The sequence below is a fragment of the Emys orbicularis genome, chromosome 9 (assembly GCF_028017835.1).
Source record: "Emys orbicularis isolate rEmyOrb1 chromosome 9, rEmyOrb1.hap1, whole genome shotgun sequence".
Taxonomy (NCBI): domain Eukaryota; kingdom Metazoa; phylum Chordata; order Testudines; family Emydidae; genus Emys; species Emys orbicularis.
In genome coordinates this window covers 18,401,625-18,425,463 of record NC_088691.1, presented here as the reverse complement: position 1 = coordinate 18,425,463, position 23,839 = coordinate 18,401,625, and the positions used below count along the sequence as shown (strand labels likewise).

The window sequence follows — 23,839 nt, the reverse complement described above, 5'->3', positions numbered from 1 at the left end:
TAGGAACAACACATTTTAGATTAACTTGCTCTTTGTGTTAAATTGAATTCCTGCAATGATTTTCTCTCATGATTCCATGTTACAATGCAACTGCACAGAACTAAGAACAGACAAGCAAGGATGCAGATTTAACTCCATTTGGACAGCTCAGCTACAACATACATTGTATCAAACTGGATTCTGACATGAGTATGTGAGTATGACTTAGTAACACCTGCTAACACCCCTCCAACTTGGAACCATGGTCTTTTTAGGTGGAGAATTGTGAGTAGGCAGATTTTTTTTACTTCAGAATGGGACAGTCACATTTTAAAGCCTCTCTACCCACATTACTGACACACCACCAAAACCAGAGAATTTCATTTTTACTTTTCACTATGTTGATACTTTACTCATGTAGGATGAGACTGGTCAATTTCACTCCCTGGTTCTCACCCACTAGTAGGTTCATGACACTGCACTGGTAACTTATAAACAAGGGATGAAATCTTGGCCCCAGTGAACTCAGTTGCACCAAATAAATTGAGTGTAAATTCTACTTGAAATCATAGGTTGTATTTAGGTCTAAATTATGGATAGCAGTCTAGTCCAGCCTTCACACATATTAAGCACATATTTATAGCTTTAAACGTACATTTGATTATTTTCTCTTTAGCAGCAGATGTATTTCTTACTTATCAAACATTATAATTGCCAGCTGCATGCAGAACTGCTCCACTGTAGGAATTGGTATAGGTAGTTATCCTGATTAGAAAGGAAGACACAATCCTGAAGAAACTCAGTGTATTCAGCCTGTAATGAGCACAAACATCCAGAGCTAAAAGACATGCTTATACTGAAAGTGGAGTCCATAAGCAGCAATTAATGCCTCACAAGCTATCATGAACAGTAATTAAATTTTCATAATCTATGGTGTTGTGTGTTAGCAGCTATTATAATTATCACCATAACACCTATTATTTACACCAGGAGTCATAAGCAAGAGCATTTTAAAAAACAGCTGTTTAACAGGAGTGAAACATTTCACAACTCTAACAGGCTGCTCAGAATACATTTGAGACATCATGGGAGCAGATAAAGATGGCAGAGCATGGACACGTTTACAGAGGATCTTTATTACAGAACTAAAGACTCAAAACATAAAAGATTTTAACGATGAGGACACCGATGAAACCACCACCACTAACTGGTGTGAAATGATTCTGCTGCTGCTCCACACTCCTCTCCCCACACATATGGGGGCCCCCGAGCAAAGCCCAGGTCTTAGCTCTCCCTCCTGCACTATCTTCTGTTACTAGAAGCTAGATCCCTGGTACCTTTGAAATAAAAGAATCAAGTAGAGAAGGGGTAGGGGATGAATAGGAGAGGGAACGTATAACTAACAACTCAAGCAAATACCCACACTATGCATTCGACTTAATCAGTTTTCTGAGGACTTATTAAATAACTATGTCACAGCCAGCTGCAAAATTTCAAATCACACAAAATTTTGACAACATAGAAATGAAAAATTTTGCCAGTATTTCCCTCCCCAGTTCTCCCAATTAGCTCCCATTTAAATTATCATCATCACTCAACCTTTTGCTGCTCTACACCTTGAAAATAATTCAGTGTTATGAACTTCTTGTTCTATTTCAAAAAGTAGACACAAACAATTTAGAAGGAGCAGGACCCTTTCTGCAGGACAACACAAAAACATTTATCAGATGGCGATAAGAGTCATGCATTGCTTGGCCTTTGCGCCATGGTCTATATTCTGGAATTACTGGGTCTCAAAGGGGATCTGCTGCACACTGACTATACAAGGATTTAAATGTGCAGATCTTCTTACTCAGGTAAAACTCTTATTTTAAATGCTTAAGTGAGATTTAAGTGGTGTTTAGGCAATTTTCTGGGACTCTACATAGGGATGCATTTCAAACCGAGTGCGCCAATCCCAGCATTTAAATTGAAAATTATTCTTTTAGCAGCATCATATTATGCAGCGTCTTTAAACAATCCTGCTCAAAAAAAATATATTTAACATTATTCATTTCAAGACAGAAACCTTAACTTCAGAAACACTTTACACTGTCCTAGATGCTCATGTTAACTATGATCTCTGAATCGGTAAGATAAGCACACTTCTAAATTTAAGCCCAGGAGTAATCCCATTACATTTATTTGGCAAACCCCAATTGCCAGCTTCAAACAGAACAGCTCCACTGTAGAAATGAATGCGCATAGTTATATGCAAAGCAATTCAGCATTAGTGTTTCTCAGCTGCTTGCTTCTCTTATACTCATGCCTCATTTTTTCTTACACTTGACAGTGACTCAATCTGATTTTGCATCAACCAATCCTGTGATTTTCAGCCTTTTCAGGTTGGTGACCACTTAGTCAAAAAGTTTCATAACCCCTTAGATTTACTATAAAAATAAGAATAATAAATGAATCGGTGATAATGATAAATATATGTGTGCACATTTCAAGGGGTAGACAGAATATTTTGCCTGGAAGGATAAGAGCGTGCAAGGACAAGGAACAAGATTTTCTTTGCTTTAGGTTGTAACAACATTTTCAACGGCTCACAACCCATCAGTTGAGAAACACGGATATAATCTATTTATTCCATTCAGAAAGTAAGTTCAGTGGCTCATCTTTCCAAAGAACTGTCAAAGTTCCTCTCGCTCAAAATCATCCTATTTGCCCTCCACTGTACCTTCTTCCCATCTGGGGGTAGTTGGTCTTTGGGGTTTTATATCAATTATGGCAGAGCCTCATACTAAATTACAGAGAGGGACTCTCAGCATTAAAAGAAAAAAAAAAACCCAACACTGATTTTTCATCTTTAACCTTACATGTTTCTACCTTAAGTACCACAAGAAACTATTTTTCATGTTTATTTATAAAGTGTAATCCTGCAGGTGAATGCTGTTAATACACTTGTTCTGGAAACGGTATGGTCTCTCAAGAAAATGTTTTGGATTTTTAGAAAAAACGCTTACATGCCAAGGTTGATGGACCTTCTCATGTTCTAGATACCAAAGTGATCAACCAAAACCATGTAGGAGGATTAATAAAATTCAATACAAATGAGACTAATTTGATTTTATGCAGATCAATGCTAGTAAGACGGTCAGGATTTGCAAATGGACAACCAGTAACTGGCTTTCTGATGATACTTTACACCTCAACTTCACTCAGCTGAAGCACACAGTAATCTTGCTAATGAAGAATATCATTAACCCCTTCATAGATTAGCCAGCTGGTGAGTTACAGGAATATTGCATTAAGCAGATAAATTTAAGAGCTTCCCCCCCCCCCACCCGATAAATGATACCTACTGTAAGTGCAACTATAACAAAATTTCTGTAACCAAGTACCATATTTTCCATCAACATGGAACATCAGTCATTAAACAGAATGAAATGTACCTATACTCCATATTCTCAGTGCCCTTGAAGGATGTTTCAGTGAACAAGCACAGTATGTACATACTATATGCACAGGAAAATAGATGTCTCTTAAATCTACTGGCATTTTTAATGTGGCTCAGAGTCAGCGGGTCAGTCTGTCTTACCATTGACCCTCAATACCATTTCCAAACAGTTCAGAGTTGGAAAATTATTATTATTCCAAACCCCAATAAATTAAGCTATCACTTCCTTCTGAGCAGCTAAGTTTGTACCAGATTTGAAAGCTATGGATCAAGACAAAGGATGCATACAACTGCTATGCCGGATTTATGCATATAAATACTCTGTTACATGCCCATTCTATGCATTTACAAGCATAACAGGCCTAGCTGGCCACATGTTCATGCACATCATAGATTAGGCATGCTCAAATGTGTGTCCATGCCTCAAGCTGAAAATATAGCCATTTATGTCTAGCCCTCACAGCATCTTGAAAGCCCTTTCTGGGCCTTCTTCACTGTGAAGTATCTTTTGAAAGCTATGAACCCTTCCCTTGGTTGAAAGACCAGGATGGAACTGATTGCCTGAATAAACAGTTTGCTTTCATCTGGCTGACATTGCAAATGCCATCACGTTAACTCCCTGTGATGTTAGTGTTTGATATGAACCCACACAAGCAAGTAATTTCAGAGAGAAGAGATTCCAGGTGGGCACTCTGGACCTGATTCTGCACAGCCTTGCACCTTGAATGATCACTGATACCTGTGTAGAGTGAGTGTAGAACATTCCTGAATCAGAATAGGTGCCATGGAGATGACAGTAGGGCTCTACTCTCACTAGAAAAAAAATGTGGGTTAACTCAATTTTGCTAAGTTGAGTTAATAAACATGAGGTAAAAGCCTAGCAAAGACAAGACAGTTTGCATTCTCACATCTGTTAGTATGTTGAGATAAAGAATAAAGGAGAGCCTAGGCCTTAACTTCACCTGCTAATTTGTGTGCAAAGTACAGACTATCCTGCCTTCACTAGGATTTTATGTCAAGTTAAGAATACACATTTTTTTCTAGTAAAGACAAGATAACCTAAGTGTAAGGGAGTGTAGTATCAGGCCTCAAATCTTTAACTCGTCATGTTGTATCCTCCCCCTCCACGTCACAGTTCAGGGAGATATTACCTGTCTCAATTTGCTGCAAAGCAGCACATAAAAGGGTGGATTGTGTTTCAGTTCAGATTTGTTTTCCCCTTCAATGTGAATTCCTCTCTTTGGGTGTATGTATGTAGAACAATGCTAGTGCAACAAGTTTTTGTAGTTTGAGGCATACTCTATAACTGCATATAGAACCTGCTATCCCTGTTAGAACAATACAATGCAGCTCTCTTGCACAAATTCAATTAAAAACAAACATTTAAAAACAAAAATGTGTAGTGATTTAGATGGCCAGCTGTTTGTGGCAGCAATCAGGAAAGAATCCCTACTTACAACAGGCAGCTTTGCCACAAGGTTCCAAGTGCAGTAAGACGTTAGCCACTGCTGAAGACAGGACATCCAACTTGATAGACCCACCATCTGAGTGAATATGGCAAGTTCTGTGTTCCAATTTTTTGAAAAACAAACCACTTAAACATGCTATTTTTGTGTTTCAGCAAGATCTCTCAGGAACAGGACCAATTTCCATCCATTCTGTGTGAGACTCTCTCAGGCCAGCACTTTCTCAACATCTCAGATAAACTTGGCAAAATACAGAGCTATGAATACAACTATAGCACACAGAAATTCATTATGCAAATGGTGTGCACACAACTGGCTTTGCAGGGAGGAAATCCTTGTAGAAACAAAGCTATGGGATTAAAGGAGCTTTCTGTGATCATCAATTTACAAGCAGTGAGGAACTATAAAAGGTCAAACTTTCCATTGCATTTGGGAGGTTGGGTGCTGTGCCATATCTGCATAGTTTGGTAACTGCTTTGAAGAGATGCTCAAGAAATCTCTGTACTGCTTTGAGCTTGTTGCAAAGGTTAAACCTCTTTCCAGGGAAACAGCATTTTAGAAAAAGGACATAAAAGTGAACTCCAGGACTACAGAATAAAAAGTCAGAGGAGAAAGCAAGGCATGGTTTACTCACCAGGCGTGTATTAACCACAGGAAACAGCAATGCCAAGAGGGCCCCATTTAACATATGCATCTGTAACCTTAGAAGAAAGAGGGGCAATGTTATTTTCACGGCCTGGAAATTAAGTATCAAATGTGTACTTTCAAAATATTTTATGTACTGTAGAATGATTTTCCATAAAGTAGCAAAAGCTTTGCACAAGCTCTGTTGGCTTGAATTTGCATAAAGACATTAGGAGTCCTTGTGGCACCTTAGAGACTAACAAATTTATTTGGGCATAAGCTTTCGTGGGTTAAAACCCACTGTTAACTGACATAAACCGGATAAAACCTTCTTAATAAATAAACGTTTAAATAATTTCCTATAGTAAGAATGCTTTCTATAATGAGCTTTGGATTCCTAAGTGGTTTGGACTGCTGGTCTGTAATATGGTCATGCCTGGGGCTGCTGGAGGGTTTTTATTTGGGGGCTTAAAATAGGTATTTCACTTAACGCCTTTATTCCTACTCAACAATAAAAATGCATGATGTCAAATTAAGACTTCAGAAATTTAAGCAGCAGCACTGTTTTTATGAGTGGTATTTAAGTTTAAAATATAAGAAAGATTCATGCATTCTGCATTCAAGCCAACAAGGCAAATCTTGAGAAGGGGACATATAGGGAAAACACTATTGCAATTAACATGCTGTATTTCCTATAACTGCAGGTGATCTCACCTTAAACTACGATCTCATCTCACATAATAAGTGGAATCAGTCCTGTTTAAGTCTGCATTACAGAAGAGATACAGTGCATATAAAGCTCCATATGGTGAGTAGAGCTGGCCAAAGAATCTGTTCAGAGTAACACTAGTTACAAATGATTCCATTCCCCCCTCCCCAAAATAATTATTCACAGGAGTAATCTCTGCTGTTCCACTCTACAAAAGGTTGAATGGTATTTGTGAAATACATTTTCCCCATCATTTGGGGAACATTTTATTTGCAAGTTATTTCCCCCTGTTCTCCAATCCCAAGACAAAAAAAACAAGGAGCTACACCAGCAGTTCAATTGTTTGTGCATCCTGAACCCTGCAGGATGTGAGCTGCAAGGGGAGCCAAGCCTAACAACTCATCCCTACCTGCTAATTATGATATTAACATGCTGAAATGGGCAAGCCAGTGGCAAAAAGGCTAACACAGCCAATACATTCCTATGAATCCAAGCATGCATTGCTGTAAGATTGCATTTTGATAGAGAAATGAGCATATCCTTGAGCTCAGTAAGCATTTCACTCACAAAAGGAGTACATGGTTCTGTTCTCTCAAAAACCTCAGTTCATCCAGGCTTAGTCCTCAATAGTCCTCTTGTATATCCAACTAAAACTCAAGAGAATACGAATGCTGACTGAAAGCACAGTGTGCTCTCCTCGGTCATGCAGGATCCCAGCTTAATCCAAAATTTAAAAAGAGGCAATCTGACATTCCTATGCATGGAAACAAAAGTTAAATATCAAGGGATGACTGTCCTGCAGAAATATAAAGTTAAAACCAGACACCAATAAATCTTTGGAAAGTTACTTTTATGTTTGCTTACAAATTCACTACATCTTTAGACCGTTTTAATTACAACTGAATTCAAGCCCACCTGGACAAACCACCTCTAGAATGAATGCAGAGTCTGTGTTTATTTTCTCCTCACCCAAAATGTCTTCAAAGAAAACGATGGGAACCACAGGTCTGAAGTGGAGCAGAGCACTGTAGCTGCCCAGGCTGGATACCAGGATTCTTGGGCAATGGTGCACTTGGTGAGAAGGAACAGGAGGCAGGAGAAATGGGACTAGCAACCCTGCAACTTGGCTAATAAAAAGAAATGGGAAGGATAGAAGGTCCACCAGTGCCTGTTGCGGGAAACTGCAGAAGTGATCACCAAGTAAGAGAAGCCCACCTAATCCAGGCAAAGGGTCCTTGTTCAACTACAAGAGAGATCCTGTCAATGAACCAAGGGGGAAAATTCCTCCCTGATTCCACATTTAGAGATTAGTTCACCCCTGTGCATGAGCCCACCCCCATCCCTGGTCTTCAGAGTCTGAGCTGCAATGTCTACATTGCTGTTTTTAGTGCCATAGCATGAGTCCTGCAAGCATGACTCTGTAGTCCCAGGCTCAGGCCTGGTCTACACTACCCCCCAAATTCAAACTAAGGTACGCAACTTCAGCTACGAGAATAACGTAGCTGAAGTCGACATACCTTAGTTCGAACTTACCGCGGTTCAGACGCGGTCCACACGCGGCAGGCAGGCTCCCCGTCGACTCCGCGGTACTCCTCTCGCCGAGCTGGAGTACCGCAGTCGACGGCGAGCGCTTCCGGGATCGATTTATCGCGTCCAGACCAGACGCGATAAATCGAACCCAGAACTTCGATTCCCAGCCGCCGAACTAGCGGCTGGGTGTAGACCTGGCCTCAGACTCACTGCCATGGGTTTTAAAATGCAGTGCAGACATACATGCTAGGTCTAAACTTTAATTTTTAGTTGTGTTTTAACACTTGTTAATTAACATGACTAAATTATAGAGTAGACACTACACAAACTTTGTGCCAGGGTATGTGTCTGTTCCTTGTCATGTTTAACCACTGGCTTCTAGCATCTACTCTAAAATTTACAATTATCTTATTTAGCATGTATTAAAACACAACAAAAATGAGACATAACAATCCCTGTCCGGCAAATACAGAAGAAAGTTTAAGCACTTTAAAACACAGTGTTCGTTATGAGCTACGCAGGGAAAGACGAACTAGTAGTTAGGGTGTTAGCCTGGGATTCATGGATCCTGGGTTCAATTCCCTGCTCCGTCCACAGATTTTCTGGGCAAGTCACTTAGTCTCTCTGTGCCTCAGGTCCCCTCTGTAAATTGGATAAATAGAAGTTCCTCACAGGATTGTTGTGAGGATAAATGCATTAAAGACTGTCCGATATTATGGTAATAAGGGATCATTTAAGTACCTATGATAGCAAGCCAGCCACTAATAGGGTAGAAAGAGCCTAAATTTCAGTCCTTTTAACCTACAAGCAGTAATTGGTACAATATCTGGAACACCTGTTTGTATCATTCTAGATACTTGCGTAGGGGATTTCAAACTCTAACACTTGTATATTAAAACACACAGCCCCAGAAAAGACACTGACTGCTTCAAAAAATTGAAAACATACTTTAGAGCAGGGGTTCTCAAACTGGGGGTCGGGACCCCTGAGGGGGTCGTGAGGTTATTACATGGGGGTGTCGCGCGCTGCCAGCCTCCACCCCAAACTCCGCTTTGCCTCCAGCATTTATAACGGTGTTAAATATATTTAAAAGTGTTTTTCATTTCTAAGGGGGGAGGGGTCGGACTCAGAGGCTTGGTATGTGAAAGGGGTCACCAGTACAAAATTTGAGAACCACTGCTTTAGAGTAAGACAGACAAGACACAAGATGGAGTAAGTCTGATGCTATAACCAGCACATGAAACAGAATCCAATTTCTGTGGTTTGCTCCTCGGTTGATGTTTTAGTCATAAGCTTTATCTGTTAGCGTTCTTTCCTAAGCCACTACTTGACCCATTTCTTGCCATTCTCCCTCTGAGCAGGGCCAGCTCCAGGCACCAACCCAGCAAGCAGGTGCTTGGGGCGGCCAACGGAGAGGGGTGGCATGTCCGGCTCTTCGGCGGCAAGTCCCTCACTCCCTCTGGGAGCGAAGGACCAGCCGCCGAATTGCCACCGAAGACTGAAGCGGCGGCGGTAGAGCAGATCGCGATCGCGGCTTTTTTTTTTTTTTTTTTCCTTTCGCTACTTGGGGCGGCAAAAATCCTGGAGCCAGCCCTGCCTCTGAGCAAACAGTTAAGTTACTAAATAGAAAGATATACTGACCTCAAATTTATGAGAAAGTTCTTTGAATGCACAGGGCATTGGAATGGGACTCAGGAGACCTGGTTATACTCTCGAGGCATCATTGGCAGAGCCAGGTCACTTCACCGCCATCTCCCCTCATGCCCTGTCTATTTAGATAGTAAGCTTTTGGGGACAGTGGCTGTCCTTTACTGTGTTTACACTATGTGTCTACCACAGTGTGGGCCAAGTTATGGTTAGCAACTCTAAGTGCTACTGTAACATACATAATTAAATTTCAGGAACAGGACAAACATTCACACCAACAAGCTTATCTCGACCTGTGAGCAAGAAGGGGCAGAGGAGCTAAGCCTGCAAGCCTCATTGCTGAAAATGCCAATGCTAAAATCTCATTACAAGAAGAATCCCGGAGTCTCAAATAAGGACATCCATACAAGCCAGAGCTGACAAGGTGGTGAATGACCAAAAGGTAGGATCATTTTTGAGCTCACATCTGTGGCTTAAACAGTAGGAACGTATGTATCATTAGAAACCAAAACAAAATTTCAGCCATCTGGAAGCCAGTATTATATTTTTACTCTAAGGTGGGCTGCCACACACAGGCTGGAGTTTCTGCTCATTATCACGTTGGCTAAAAGCATCTAAGAGTTCTCAGCCAATTGTTTTATATAGCTACTGCGGAGATTGAGGCTGTAGTCAATTAATGCACTAATGAGCCACCTGGAAATGCAATAACATCTTGTTCTTACATTTCAAAATACTTGAACTGGACTAAGAAAACTTAAGACTTCATTTCACACAGGCCACCACAGCCATCAGAAAGTGAGGTTTTACAGTCCCTACCCAAACTGAGCTGGAGCAGAAACAATGACCATGGGGTACAAGGATCTGTATCCCCTTACAAATCTCAAGTCACATAGTCCCCTGGACAAACTCATTTAATCGTATCTGGGCTATTTGGTCTGTCCCCTTTTAACATATCCAGTCGCTTTATTATAAACACTTTACCTTTTATCTCTACAGGCAATATCCTGCCATCCTTACTCAGGCAGAACTCCTGTTGAAGTCAAGGAGTAAGAACTGCAGGATTTAGGCTTATATAGCAAGGGTTCAAAGACATGCTATTTTATCAATCAAACTAATATGGAAATTTCACCAGGATTCATGCCAACAGTTCTAATAACCTTGACTAAAGAACATGGAAACTGCATTTATCACTATAGGTTCTCTCGAGTGACATACTGTAAGGGATAATCTAATTGCACATATGCTTTCCCTTTGGACTCCATAGAGACAATGTTCAATTAAAATTAAAATGTCTTTGCAAAGCGCTGCATAAATCAGTTACTGTGATTTCAAAAACCACACCATACCAGGCACATCAGGGTGCAGGAACAGCTATTACCAGACCCAGGAAAAAGGGTGGTTTTCATTTTTAAAAAGAAAAAACAGTTTTGATTGAAATTGGGGGAAAATCAAAAGTTTTTTTATGAGACTTTGCACTGTATTCAGCAATCCAAGAGCCAAAGCCAGTGTCCCCTTAAGAAAGTCTACATGTTCATATGCCAAAAGGAAAAGAGAAGGTCCATGCACAAGTGTAAGCAGATTCTATTATAATATTAAAAGATAATCCTAAATTCAATAAAGCAGCCTGACATCTGGACATTAGAGCACAGACAGCCCTCCAAAGAGTAGACCACCCACATTCCTCTTTTAAAAATTCCTTCTGCTTGTACTACTTAATTTTCAGAGTCCCCACTTCTTCCAAACTGACACACAACCTGTGAAATGAAAATACTAATTTTTCCTCTCTCTCAGAGGCAGGGTTTTATTGGGGTCAGGACACATCAAGATGGAGACTGCAAGAGGAAACAGAATCTCAGGCATCAGTTACAGAGCTGATTGTTGGCAGAGGACAAGTATTTCGCATATCTGAAACAAGAGGCTGTAGCTTTTGCCTAATTTGGTACACCCAAGACCACACAATAGAATCCATACAGTGTTCACTCCCTTCTCCTGAATGCATTTTGTTTTTGAATTTGCTGCAAGTCATCCACATAAGAGATTCCCTTAGAGTCAATATGGCATTTAGAAAGCCTATTCCCTGATAATAAAAAGTACAGTGTCCAATGACTCTCACAGTGAGCATTTTTTGTGCAGGCACTTGGACAATAATTAGCAATACTAAAGTACTGGGTGTTGAGAAACAGAAAAGGTTACTACTTGGGACAGAAAAATCACGTTACTAACTCTTTCCACTATCCCACTATTGTGCTGGAACGTCACATGTAAGGAGGATGACTAAGAACTACCACTTCATTTTGAAAGCTCTGGCTCCACCACCAACTCTCCATGCCACCGTCGGCAAGTCACTTAGCCTCTCTTGTGCCACAAGCAACAGAGGGTCCTGTGGCACCTTTAAGACTAACAGAAGTATTGGGAGCATAAGCTTTCGTGGGTAAGAACCTCACTTCTTGTGCCACAGTCTCCCTATCTGTGAAATGAAGAGAACGTGATTTACCCGGCTCTGTAAAGAGCTTTGAGAAGATTTGCCAAGCCTGGCTCAGATGAAGTCCTTTGAGATCCTCCAGTGGAAGGCACTGTACACCACTAATGCTAAGTATTATTGTTATCCAACAGGAATACTTAAAAGCTCCTTATGTATATCAAAGCCGTGCTCCACGAGTTTATAGCGTAACCTCACACCAGATTAGACTCAAACTAGGCTTGGAACAGTTTTACGGACACTGGTAAGAGAAAGTTTTATTTTTCTCTTCATGTAGTAATAGAAAATCAGCACAAATCAGAAAGCCTCTGAAGAGACTATCTATGGCAGTGGCGCTGATTTCCTTTAAAGAATTAAATTATTCCACTGAGTGAAGAAAATAGGCAAAAATAATTCCTCCCATTACTCTCCTCCCCTCCTCCGCCTTCCCCCAATAAAAACAGTTAGTTGGGAGTATGGGCATTACATCACTCTCCACCTGTACTTTGAAAAATACAATGCTAGAGAAAACATGAAGCCAAATTAATCCCACAGTCCTAGCTGAGCTTGGCCCTAATGGCGGAGGAGGAGAGGAGCAAAAGTGACTTTTCACTTTTCCTATGCTGGAGCTGCCAGATGTTGATGTGACCCCTGGCACAGGATAGAGTAGCCTGTTGGCTTCTCTAATTTGCACCCAGCTGCCCACGGGACAGATGGGCCGTTGCCTCAGCAAGATACAGCTCTGAACATGCTCCCTCCCTCAAAAGGAGGTGTGAATTGCCACAGCAAATCTATGCCTGCTGTAGACTCCCCTGTGAAATACCCAGGGATCCCTTACAGTATCTTTGTGGCTTCATTAGGCTGGCTGCACGGAGCAACGACGAATCAGGTTCATTGCCTTTCAACTGCTATAGGTTATGTCTACACTGCAATTAGATACCTGTGGCTGGCCTATACCAGCTGACTCAGGTTCATGAGGCTCAGGATGCAGGGCTGTTTAATTGCAGTGTAGATGTTCAGGCTCAGGCTGCAGTCCAAGCTCTGGGATCCTCCCATCTCACAAAGTCTTAGAGGCCAGGCTCTAGCCCAAGCGTGGATGTCTACACTGTGTAATTAAATAGCCCCACAAGCCTGAGTCAGCTGGCATGGGCCAGTCACAGGTTTTTAATTGCAGTGTAGACACACCCAGAGAATCCCAGCCTTTTCAAATTCCTCTTGCCCTGCAGGGTGAGTTCCAATGAACGGTGAACTCCTCTAATACATAAAAAATTAGAAGCCCCTCCCTCCCCCCTGAAAAAAAAGAAGGAATTTTAAAGGGTCAGGACTGTGCACACCTGGACTTTGAGATCAATACTTATTGGGATTTAAATGTGGTGGTGTTAATCATCGCGAGAATGTCATTGTCTTGCATTTCGGTAACTTACTGCTTCCATCTTAAGTAACAACAACAACAACAACAACAATACATAGCTCACATATGGTGCTTTTGATCCATAGATCTCAAAGCACTTCACAGGTAATTTACATTATTTTACAGATAGGGAAACTGAGGCACAGTGAACTGCACTGAAGTGACATTCCCACCTTACTCATCAAACCAGAGGCAAAGCTGGGACTAGAACATAGGTCTCACAAAGCCCAGTCCAGAGCTCTACATTCACTGGGTCACACTGAGTTCCTTATTGGAAACTGAGTGCTACTGCAAAAACTGCTTCAGGTACTAGTATCACCTTTCAAGTTAGCACCAGTAAGTCATGTTTTAAAAAGAGAAATAAAGAAATAAAGCTTTACATATTTTAAAAAAAGAAATAAAGCTTTAAATATTTGTCAATCTGTTTGAGCAACTGGTAAGAAATTTGGTGCAGCTATTTAATGTTTAACTCTGTCTTTATGGCATTTAGAATGATGTGTTAATCCTATAGAGCCAGCAGAATGACGTAGAGGAATTAATAGATTTTAAAAAATGGTAGGGGGAGATAATCAAAGGGCATAAGGCATGTGATGTATATTACACAAGCCCAGAATCTAATCAGTGCAAGAACACTTGCATCCATCATTGAGTTTGCTGAGCCATTGCCTATTGTTAGAGAGATCAAACACCCTCAAAATACGGAAACAAGTTTAAGCACGGCAACAAGCCCCGATTTAAATCATGTACACTTTCAGACAGTTTTCTACTTTTCATTCCAGCCAGCTCCGGGCTACAGTGCATGACACACACAACCCAGATATATAATTTTAAAACATGGCTGAGGTCATAAAGCATTACAACCTATATCCATTATGCAAATAGATAGGAAAGCAGTAAGAGAGAGAACGGATGTTACCTGAACAGAACCATTGCACCACGACATGGGGGACAGGCGAGGAGAAAAATCTGAAACATTAAACAAAAAAAGCTGGTTATCGGTATGATTTTTTTAAAATTAATTTCCTCAACATTTCTCTCCTTCTCCCACATGTCACATATAACTTCCGACTGGATGGACTGTTCCAGCTACAGCAGGCCTTTGTACCGGGAAAGCATTAGCAAGCTAAAGATTCCACGCCACCTGCAGCTAGATCTGAGAAGCAAAAGTGGCATCTAAAACTTCATTTCCCCAAGTGCAAAGGGCTCAAGTCTGATGTCCAGTCCATCTCTAATGCTCCCCATTACAAGAGCTCCTCAAATACCGTTGCTGTACAAGAGCAAACTACATCATCATTAATTATTTCTACTGTGATAGCTGCCAGGGCTCCAATCAGCAACAAGGCCCTGTTGTGCTAAGTCAGGGGTTCCCAAACTTGGTTCGTGGCTTGTTCGGGTAAGCCCCTGGCGGGCCGCGAGATACTTTGTTTACCTGAGCGTCCGAAGGTACAGCCGCTTGCAGCTCCCAGTGGCCGCGGTTCACCATTCCCGGCCAATGGGAACTGCGGGAAGCGGTGGCAAATACTGAAGTTAGTTATCTAAAGCACGAACATGTCTAAAAGTGACCACTGTCTTTCCAAAGCACTGGTATGAACTGCAGCAGTAAATGGATATACATTTCCTGAGACCAAGGATAATGCAATGATAATGGAACAGCGGGCAAGGTGGGTAAAAATTGATGATTTTTAAGAGCAAAAAAAATAAATCGGATTTTTTAGTTTAAATTAACTATAGGTTTATTTTTTTTTAAAGAAAATCAAATTAATTTAATTTTAAATTAAATTTTAAATTGACAACCTATGTTAAGGCCTAGCCTTCTTATAATATATTAATATGATTTAACTTAAATAAAAATGTGACATTAAGTAGAAAGTATTTTCTGCCAAGTTTTAAAGAAAGTCAAATTACTCAACTGGTGGAAGTTGTAGTAAGATGAGGCCCTGAAACATAAACCCTTGGTATCAGAGGCCTGAACCAAAGGAACGGTCAAGACTTTAACATAAAGCAAAGTTAAGCTGTGAGCCAGAGGCAGGCCCTGCTCCCAAAAGTTGGCAAGAAGGCGGCTGCTAATTGGATGTATACACATATCTAAAGGGTATCAAGCACTAATAGGATAAACATGGACCAGGATGGCACCAGAACTGTCCGGTACAAACACATTCCACAGAAATAATGAGGAACAGGCTAACCCATCCTAAAAGACAGGGTCAGAAGGATAATATGATGGATAGACTTGTTTGTTCGAACCAAGATGTAGTAGGAGAGAGGCAGCACCCCAACACTCAGAGGGGTTGTACCTCGATATGTCAGGAGTGATGTGTAACTTGTTTGTACCCATGTATAAGAATGCATCCCTGAGTGGATGTCTTTGTCTGGCCTAGGGGGCAGTGGAGAATCCTGCCACTGGCTGAGCTGGTCCATTGTCAGGGAGCACATATATACTAGCAGAACTGTAGACATCTGATCCAGGGAGCTAGAGACTGTGTTTCATTTGGCAATAAACCTGGCCGGGTGCCTTTGTACCTTATCGGAATCTGTGGTCATTGGGCGGTTTGCTCGAGATCTGCTGTGCCAGCTATCTACACAGAGCTGGGACAGCACACAGGGAGAACACACACATGCACACAGGTTATCAACATTGAACAGAGCAGAGCACCACACCAGTGACATCTGACAACAGAAGTCACTGACAAGTCACCTAGGACCTGAGTCTCTTAATCAGCTTTTGACAGAAGTAGCCTATTCTGCAGGTGTAGTAACAATATTTTCATCTTGCTTTATTCTGTCAATTAATTCAGTTCAGTCAATTAATAAAACAATTGGGAGTTGAAAAAAGCAGGAAAGCTTGTTTTCTCTGTTCCAATCTATGAATAAAAACTAGGTATGAGAGGATGACATCTACTAGTTCTAAAGTCATCATCCCCTGGTGCTGGAATTCAAATCCAGTTGATCAAATATTTTGCATCAGCAAATCTTAACCAGGATACAAAGTGATTATACCGCTAGGGGAAAGAAGAATCACATTTTATCGCCTATTGCCTTCTGGTGCAACACACACAATCACCAAACTAGCCAAGAAAGATCTAAATATAATTTGGACTCAAAAACAATTCAGCTTCATTACTTTGCCCTCATGAATAGAGAGCATCAGTGGAAAATATCTTATATTTGGTTAAAAGGAGGATCCAATGAATTATTCCGTTGCCAGGCCAGTACTCCAAATATCAAATTACTCTATGCAAGAACTCTTTCTCCAAAGTGAAATATCAGGTATATTCAGCAAACATACCTCTCTCCAGTGCTGCAGGACATGCACCTGGCAGACGTTCAATTTAATTACTACCAGATCATGTCCACGCTACAGCAACAGTGGGAAGGTTAAACAACACAATATTGTGAACTGTGGCATTAGAGTCTGAAAGTGAACCTTTAACCAGACAGCTATTGGTACAGTGAATATTTGGATTCCAATGCAGGTTTTTAACAGGGTAACATACATTCGATTATTCACTCAGCCAAGTTATTTGCTTCATTCATTCGATCAAGTGAAATAGTCTCAGTTACTGTTTGAAGCATTAAAAATCTCATCCTAGTCAGCAGACAGAATGTTTGTGGTTTCAAAGTACAAAAAAGGTATCAATTAAATTTAACTGAAAGGGCCTCAAGACATTTACTTACCAAGAGACCTCAAAACCAAATCAGAATTTATTGCATTCAAAAAGCAAATCATTTCACTCCATTAGTTTAATGAGCAAGTTAATCCAACGGCTGCATAGGAACAGTCCAATAACTGATGCTTTGTGTGCAGAGGCAAAAAAAGGAGCATACTTCTTAGATATATTCCCACATATCAGTTGCATAGCATATAGCCCCTGTAGGGCACACACTCTCACACACACACCCATCAAGGGTTAGGCAGATTCTGCTTTGAATTAAGCTTTTCAAAATGGGTTTAGTGGCTGCATTAACCTATTGTCTGTACTGCAAAGATACTCATGTTGCACAAGGGAAATATTAAAATACTAAACTAGCTCCGTGGCCTTTTAGCGTATTTTACCCCAGCAACCTTGACATGTTATACCGAGTGACACAGACAGAAGAGAGTTCTAGAGCAGAGCAGTCAGACACATTTTAAAACTATCCCAAGACACTAAAAAAGCCCAAAACCTTAAAGAGCCAGCGCTCGGGGCGGGGGAGGGGCAGTGCGCAGAGCTGCCGTGCCTCCGCCTAGGAGTAGCTAGGACGTGTCACTGCTTCTGGGGAGCCACGCAGAGTCACGTAGGGAGCCTGCCAGCCCCGCACCAACCGGGCTATAAACCAGGACTTTCAATGAAGATCAGAAATGCCGGTTTATAGAGCTTTCTGGATGGTAAAATGCCGGATAACACAGCTTTTACTGTAGTAGCTAAAAGCCATGCTGTTGCACAAGTGTGGTAACTTGGTCAATCATTCTGAACAGGTGTAATTCATAAAGTCAGAATAGCTGAGAACTTAAAAACTGGACAGTAACACACCTCGAATGTGATGACTGAACCTGGTGATACTCTAAACAAAAAGAGCTCTCAACCATGCCTGCTGCTATTTCCATTGCTTCACACGGACTCAGACATTCTAGGTTTCAAAGCGACGCTGACAGAGTGACAATCCTGGCATATTATACCTGGGATCGGCTGAGGCTAGAACTCTCGGGTTTCAGCACCAAAAGCAAAGACCTCCATCACTTGAGCTAAAGGAGCACTCACTCAGCAGACAGCAGTTGTAGGTCTTTTATCCTGTCTCTCTGTTGACCATACACACTAGGGAGCAACATTATACACATACAAAACCAGTGCATTACACAGAAACTTTGGGGTGTTTAAAGTCTGGATCCAAATCTGAATCTTGCACTTTGAATATGATTAGAGAAGAGCTCAAAACCAAAAGGGTGGTGGGTCCCCTGGACCCAAAGGCTTTGGGGGAAAGGCTTGATTTTTTCATACTTCAAAAAGAAGTAGCAGCCTTCTTTTAATGTAACATTTAAGCCTCTATGTAACAAACTTTCCTCTTTTTAAACAAAGAAATTCATTTAATTTAAGTGGGCTCTATCATGCATTGTTTTAAAAGAATATCTAGGCACTATAACAGCTTTGTTGGCATTCTCAGCCAGGAATGAGACTTCAGTAGTTCAGCAAAGGCCACAAAATGAATTGGCAATAGAAACTACTAGACTATATTACAAAAACAACAAGGAGTCTGGTGGCACCTTAAAGACTAACAGATTTATTTGGGCATAAGCTTTCGTGGGTAAAAACCTCACTTCTTCGGATGCATAGAGTGAAAGTTGCAGATGCAGGCATTATATACTGACACATGGAGAGCAGGGAGTTACTTCGCAAGTGGAGAACCAGTGTTGACAGGGCCAATTCAATCAGGGTGGATGTAGTCCACTCCCAATAATAGATGAGGAGGTGTCAATTCCAGGAGAGGAAAAGCTGCTTCTGTAATGAGCCAGCCACTCCCAGTCCCTATTCAAGTCCAGATTAATGGTGTTGAATTTGCAAATGAATTTTAGTTCTGCTGTTTCTCTTTGAAGTGTGTTTCTGACGTTTTTTTGTTCAATGATAGTGACTTTTAAATCTGTAATAGAATGACCAGGGAGATTGAAGTGTTCACTTACTGGCTTATGTATGTTACCATTCCTGATGTCCGATTTGTGTCCATTTATTCTTTTGCGGAGGGACTATCCGGTTTGGCCAATGTACGTGGCAGAGGGGCATTGCTGGCACATGATGGCATATATAACATTAGTGGATGTGCAGGTGAATGAGCCCTTGATGGTGTGGCTGATGTGGTTGGGTCCTCTGATGGTGTCGCCAGAGTAGATATGGGGACAGAGTAGGCAACGAGGTTTGCTACAGGGATTGGTTCCTGGGTTGGTGTTTCTGTGGAAATAGGGACTGGGAGTGGCTGGCTCATTACAGAAGCAGCTTTTCCTCCCCTGGAATTGACACCTCCTCATCTATTATTGGGAGTGGACTACATCCACCCTGATTGAATTGGCCCTGTCAACACTGGTTCTCCACTTGCGAAGTAACTCCCTGCTCTCCATGTGTCAGGCCTGGTCTACACTAGGAGGTTATGTCGAATTTAGCAGCGTTAAATCGAATTAACCCTGCACCCGTCCACACAACGAAGCTATTTAGTTCGACACAGAGGTCTCTTTAAATCGATTTCTGTACTCCTCCCCAACGAGGGGAGTAGCGCTAAATTCGACATGGCCATGTCGAATTAGGGTAGGTGTGGATGGAATTCGACGCTAATAGCTCCGGGAGCTATCCCACAGTGCACCACTCTGTTGACGCTCTGGACAGCAGTCCGAGCTCGGATGCTCTGACCAGCCACACAGGAAAAGCCCCGGGAAAATTTGAATTCCTTTTCCTGTCTGGCCAGTTTGAATCTCATTTCCTGTTTGGACATCGTGGCGAGCTCAGCAGCACTGGCAACGATGCAGAGCTCTCCAGCACAGGTGACCATGCAATCTCAGAATAGAAAGAGGGCCCCAGCATGGACTGATCGGGAAGTCTTGGATCTGATCGCTGTGTGGGGCGATGAGTCCGTGCTTTCGGAGCTGCGCTCCAAGAAACGGAATGCGAAGATCTACGAGAAGATCTCAAAAGCCATGACGGAGAGAGGATACAGCTGGGATGCAACGCAGTGCCGCGTGAAAATCAAGGAGCTGAGACAAGGGTACCAGAAGACCAAAGAGTCAAACGAACGCTCCGGATCTCAGCCCCAGACATGCCGTTTCTACGAGGCACTGCATTCAATTCTAGGTGCGGCCGCCACCACTACCCCACCACTGACCGTGGACTCTGAGGATGGGATATTGTCGACGGCCGCTTCCTCGGAGATGTTAGCGGACTGTGAAGATGAGGAAGGAGATGAGGAGGACGAGGCAGTCGACAGCTCTTACAACGCTGATTTCCCCGACAGCCAGGATCTCTTCATCACCCTCACGGAGATCCCCTACCAACCCTCCCCAGGCGTTAACCCGGACCCTGAATCAGGGGAAGGATCAGTCGGTAAGTGTTTTAAACATGTAAACATTTGAACAGAACAGGATTATTAACAATGGGTTTTTCATGATTAGTTTGCCCTAGGCGCTCAACGTTTTAGTCCTTGGCAGTGCAACTACTGGAAAATAAGGTCAATATGTCCGGGGATAGAGTTGAAATCCTCATGGGACATCTCCACGAAGCTCTCCTGGAGGTAATTGGAAAGCCTTTGCATGAGGTTCCTGGGGAGAGCGGCCTTATTGCGTCCTCCGTGGTAGGAAACTTTTCCGTGCCAGGCTATCATCAAGTACTCTGGGATCATTGCCTCACAGAGCATGGCGGCATACGGCCCTGGTTTTTGCTGGCTTTCACGCAGCATGCGGTCTTTCTCTGTGTCAGAAATCCTCATCAGAGTGATGTCGCTCATGGTGACCTGCTTTGAATTAGGGGACTGTTAGTATTGGGACTGCTTGCCTGTTCCTTTACATAACTGTAACCGGCGGTTTACAGCCACGCGGTGGAGGCAGGAGAGGGGCAGCATACAGGGATCTTTCCCGGGGACAGCCGCGAGGGGGTGGGACAGGGGCAGAGTTCATGCTTGCCGGATTGCCGGCAGCAGGAACTGGCCAACGCTAGGAGCATTGCTTTGAACGTGAAAGGAGGGCACTGCTATAAATTAAGTTTTAAGCAGCCAAAAGTCTACGGCTTACCATGTCAGCCTGCTACCCAAATTCTGCTGTCCTGCCCCACTTGTCTGATCTCCACTGCAAGACCCCAGGCACTGAATGCGAAGGCCGAAAATTCGACCTTGTCCTGAGTGCGCATGTGATAGGTGCTGTGCATGGTCTTCTTCACAGAGAAAGACTATGTTCATTGTTCACAAAAATGTATCTGAGGAATTCACTCCCTTTTTCCCATCCCACAGCTGCGACTGTCTCCCGACCTACCCCGGCATCCCCCTCCCAGAGGCTGGCGCAGATTAGGCGGAGAAAGAAAAGGACACGGGACGACATGTTCTCAGAACTTATGGGCTGCTCCCGAGCAGAGGCGGGACAGCAGACCCAGTGGAGGGAGAACATGTCTCAATACCAGCGAGCACACAGCGAACGGGAGGACAAGTGGCGGCAGGAAGACCAGCAGGCGACTCAAACGCTGCTTGGACTAATGAGGGAGCAAATGGACACGCTCCGGCGCCTTGTGGATGTTCTGCAGGAGCGGAGGCAGGAGGACAGAGCCCCGCTGCAGTCTCTCTCTAACCGCCCTCCCCCGCCACAAAGTCCCATACCCCCCTCACCCAAAGTCCCAAGAAGGAGGGGCGGCAGGGGCCGTGAAAACTGTCACTCCACCCCTGCAGACTGCTCAAGTACCAGAAGGCTCTCATTCCCAAAAATTGGATAAGTCCTTTCCTTCCCGCCTCACCCAAGCCCCCGTCCCAGTTTCATCCCCAACTGTGTAGTTGCTAATAAAAAGTACGTTTCTGTTAATTACTGTTTCCGTCATGTTCTTTTAGAGGAGAGTGTGTTTGAAGGGGGGTAAGGGGGTTTGTAATTGGAGAGGACAGTCACCTTTACCAGGGTACAGACACAGGGGCAGGTTCAGCAGAAGGTCACACACACATTGCAGTCACTAGGCACCCTGGTCAGTCTGGGAGGTGGTTTTCATGTTCTGTGTGGGGGGGCTATGTGACTTTGTGGCGGGGGAGGGCGGTTAGAGATCTTATGCAGCGGTCCTTAGCCTGGATCACAGAGCCACGCAGCAGGGGATCTGTAACCATCCTCCCCCGCCACAAAGTCACATAGCCCCCACACACAGAGTCCCGAAAAGGAGGGGTGGCAGACTCCGTTGAAACAACCAGTCCACCAGTGCGGACCGCTCTAGGAGCAAGAGCCTGTCATTCCTCGAGTTTAGAAGCGTTCTTCCCATCACTACGCCCGCTCCCCACCACAGTCTGCGTCCCAGTTTCAACACTTTACCGCGAAATCCGTAATAAAGAAAACGGTGTTAATTAACAAAGTTCCATTTATTTTATTTTTAAACGTGTGTTGGAAGGGGGGGAACGGGGTGAACGGGGTATGTAACTGGAGAGGATAGTCAACATTAACTGGGTAAAGAAACGGGGGCAGGTTCAGCTTCTCTTTAAACAAACTTAATAGTCACAGGTTACCCTGCTCACTGAGGAACCTAGCTTTCAAAGCCTCCCGGATGCACAGCACGTCCCGCTGGGCTCTTCTAATCGTACGGCCGTCTGGCTGGGCGTAATCAGCAGCCAGGCTATTTGCCTCAACCTCCCACCCCGCCATAAAGGTCTCCCCCTTGCTCTCACAGAGATTGTGGAGCACACAGCAAGCTGCAATAACAATGGGGATATTGGTTTCGCTGAGATCAGAGCGAGTCAGTAAGCTTCTCCATCTCCCCTTGAGACGTCCAAAAGCACACTCCACCACCATTCTGCACTTGCTCAGCCGGTAGTTGAAGAGTTCTTTTTCACTGTCCAGGGCACCTGTATAGGGCTTCATGAGCCAGGGCATTAGCGGGTAGGCTGGGTCCCCAAGGATCACTGTAGGCATCTCCACATCCCCAACAGTTATTTTGTGGTCTGGGAAGTAAATACCTTCCTGCAGCCCTCTAAACAGACCAGAGTTCCTGAAAACACGAGCGTCATGAACCTTGCCCGGCCATCCGACGCTGATGTTGGTAAAACGTCCCCTATGGTCCACCAGTGCTTGCAGCACCACTGAAAAGTAGCCCTTTCGGTTATTGTACTGGCTGGCCTGGTGGTCCGGTCCCAGGATAGGGATGTGAGTTCCATCTATAGCCCCACCGCAGTTTGGGAATCCCATCGCGGCGAAGCCATCTATGATGACCTGCACGTTTCCCAGGGTCACTACCTTTGACAGCAGTAGCTCAACGACTGCGTTGGCTACTTGCATCACAGCAACCCCCACGGTAGATTTGCCCACTCCAAAGTGGTTCGCGACTGACCGGTAGCTGTCTGGCGTTGCAAGCTTCCAGAGGGCTATGGCCACTCGCTTCTGGACAGTCAGGGCTGCTCGCATCCGGGTGTCCTTGCGCTTCAGGGCAGGGGACAGCAACTCACAAAGTTCCAGGAAAGTTCCCTTACGCATGCGAAAGTTTCGCAGCCACTGTAATTCATCCCAGACCTGCAGCACTATGTGGTCCCACCAGTCCGTGCTTGTTTCCCGGGCCCAGAATCGCCGTTCCACAGCATCAACATGACCCATTGCCACCATGATGTTCACGGCGCGGGGTCCCGTGCTTTGTGAGAGGTCTGTGCCCTCTCAGACTTAATGTCCTCACCGCGCTGCCGTAGCCTCCTCGCCCAATTTCTCAGCATCTGACTCTGAAAAAGGTGGACGATAAGGTGCGAGGTGTTTACAACTGCAGCGATGATCGCAGCAGGCTCCATGCTCGCAGTGCTGTGGCGTCCGCGCTGTCACTCACCAGAAAAGTGCGCGAACTGATTGCCCGCCGGCGCTTTCAGGGAGGGAGGGCAGGAGTGACGGTTGAATGCCGAGTTACCC

At 43.6% G+C, this 23,839-nt stretch overlaps 1 protein-coding gene across 2 annotated transcripts in view; it reads right to left on the bottom strand.

Moving 5' to 3' along the window:
* Positions 1 to 23,839, bottom strand: part of TMEM164 (transmembrane protein 164) — a 100,800-nt gene that overhangs the window by 24,953 nt on the left and 52,008 nt on the right. The window contains exons 2-3 of one of the 2 annotated variants that reach the window (XM_065411195.1): positions 14,183 to 14,232; positions 5,522 to 5,588 (exon numbers count right to left, since the gene is read on the bottom strand). The exons of the other annotated variant lie outside the window; for it this stretch is intronic. Coding sequence (XP_065267267.1) covers positions 5,522 to 5,588; positions 14,183 to 14,232 — 117 coding nt within the window. The remainder of the gene's footprint in view (positions 1 to 5,521; positions 5,589 to 14,182; positions 14,233 to 23,839) is intronic. 2 annotated transcript variants of the gene reach the window in all.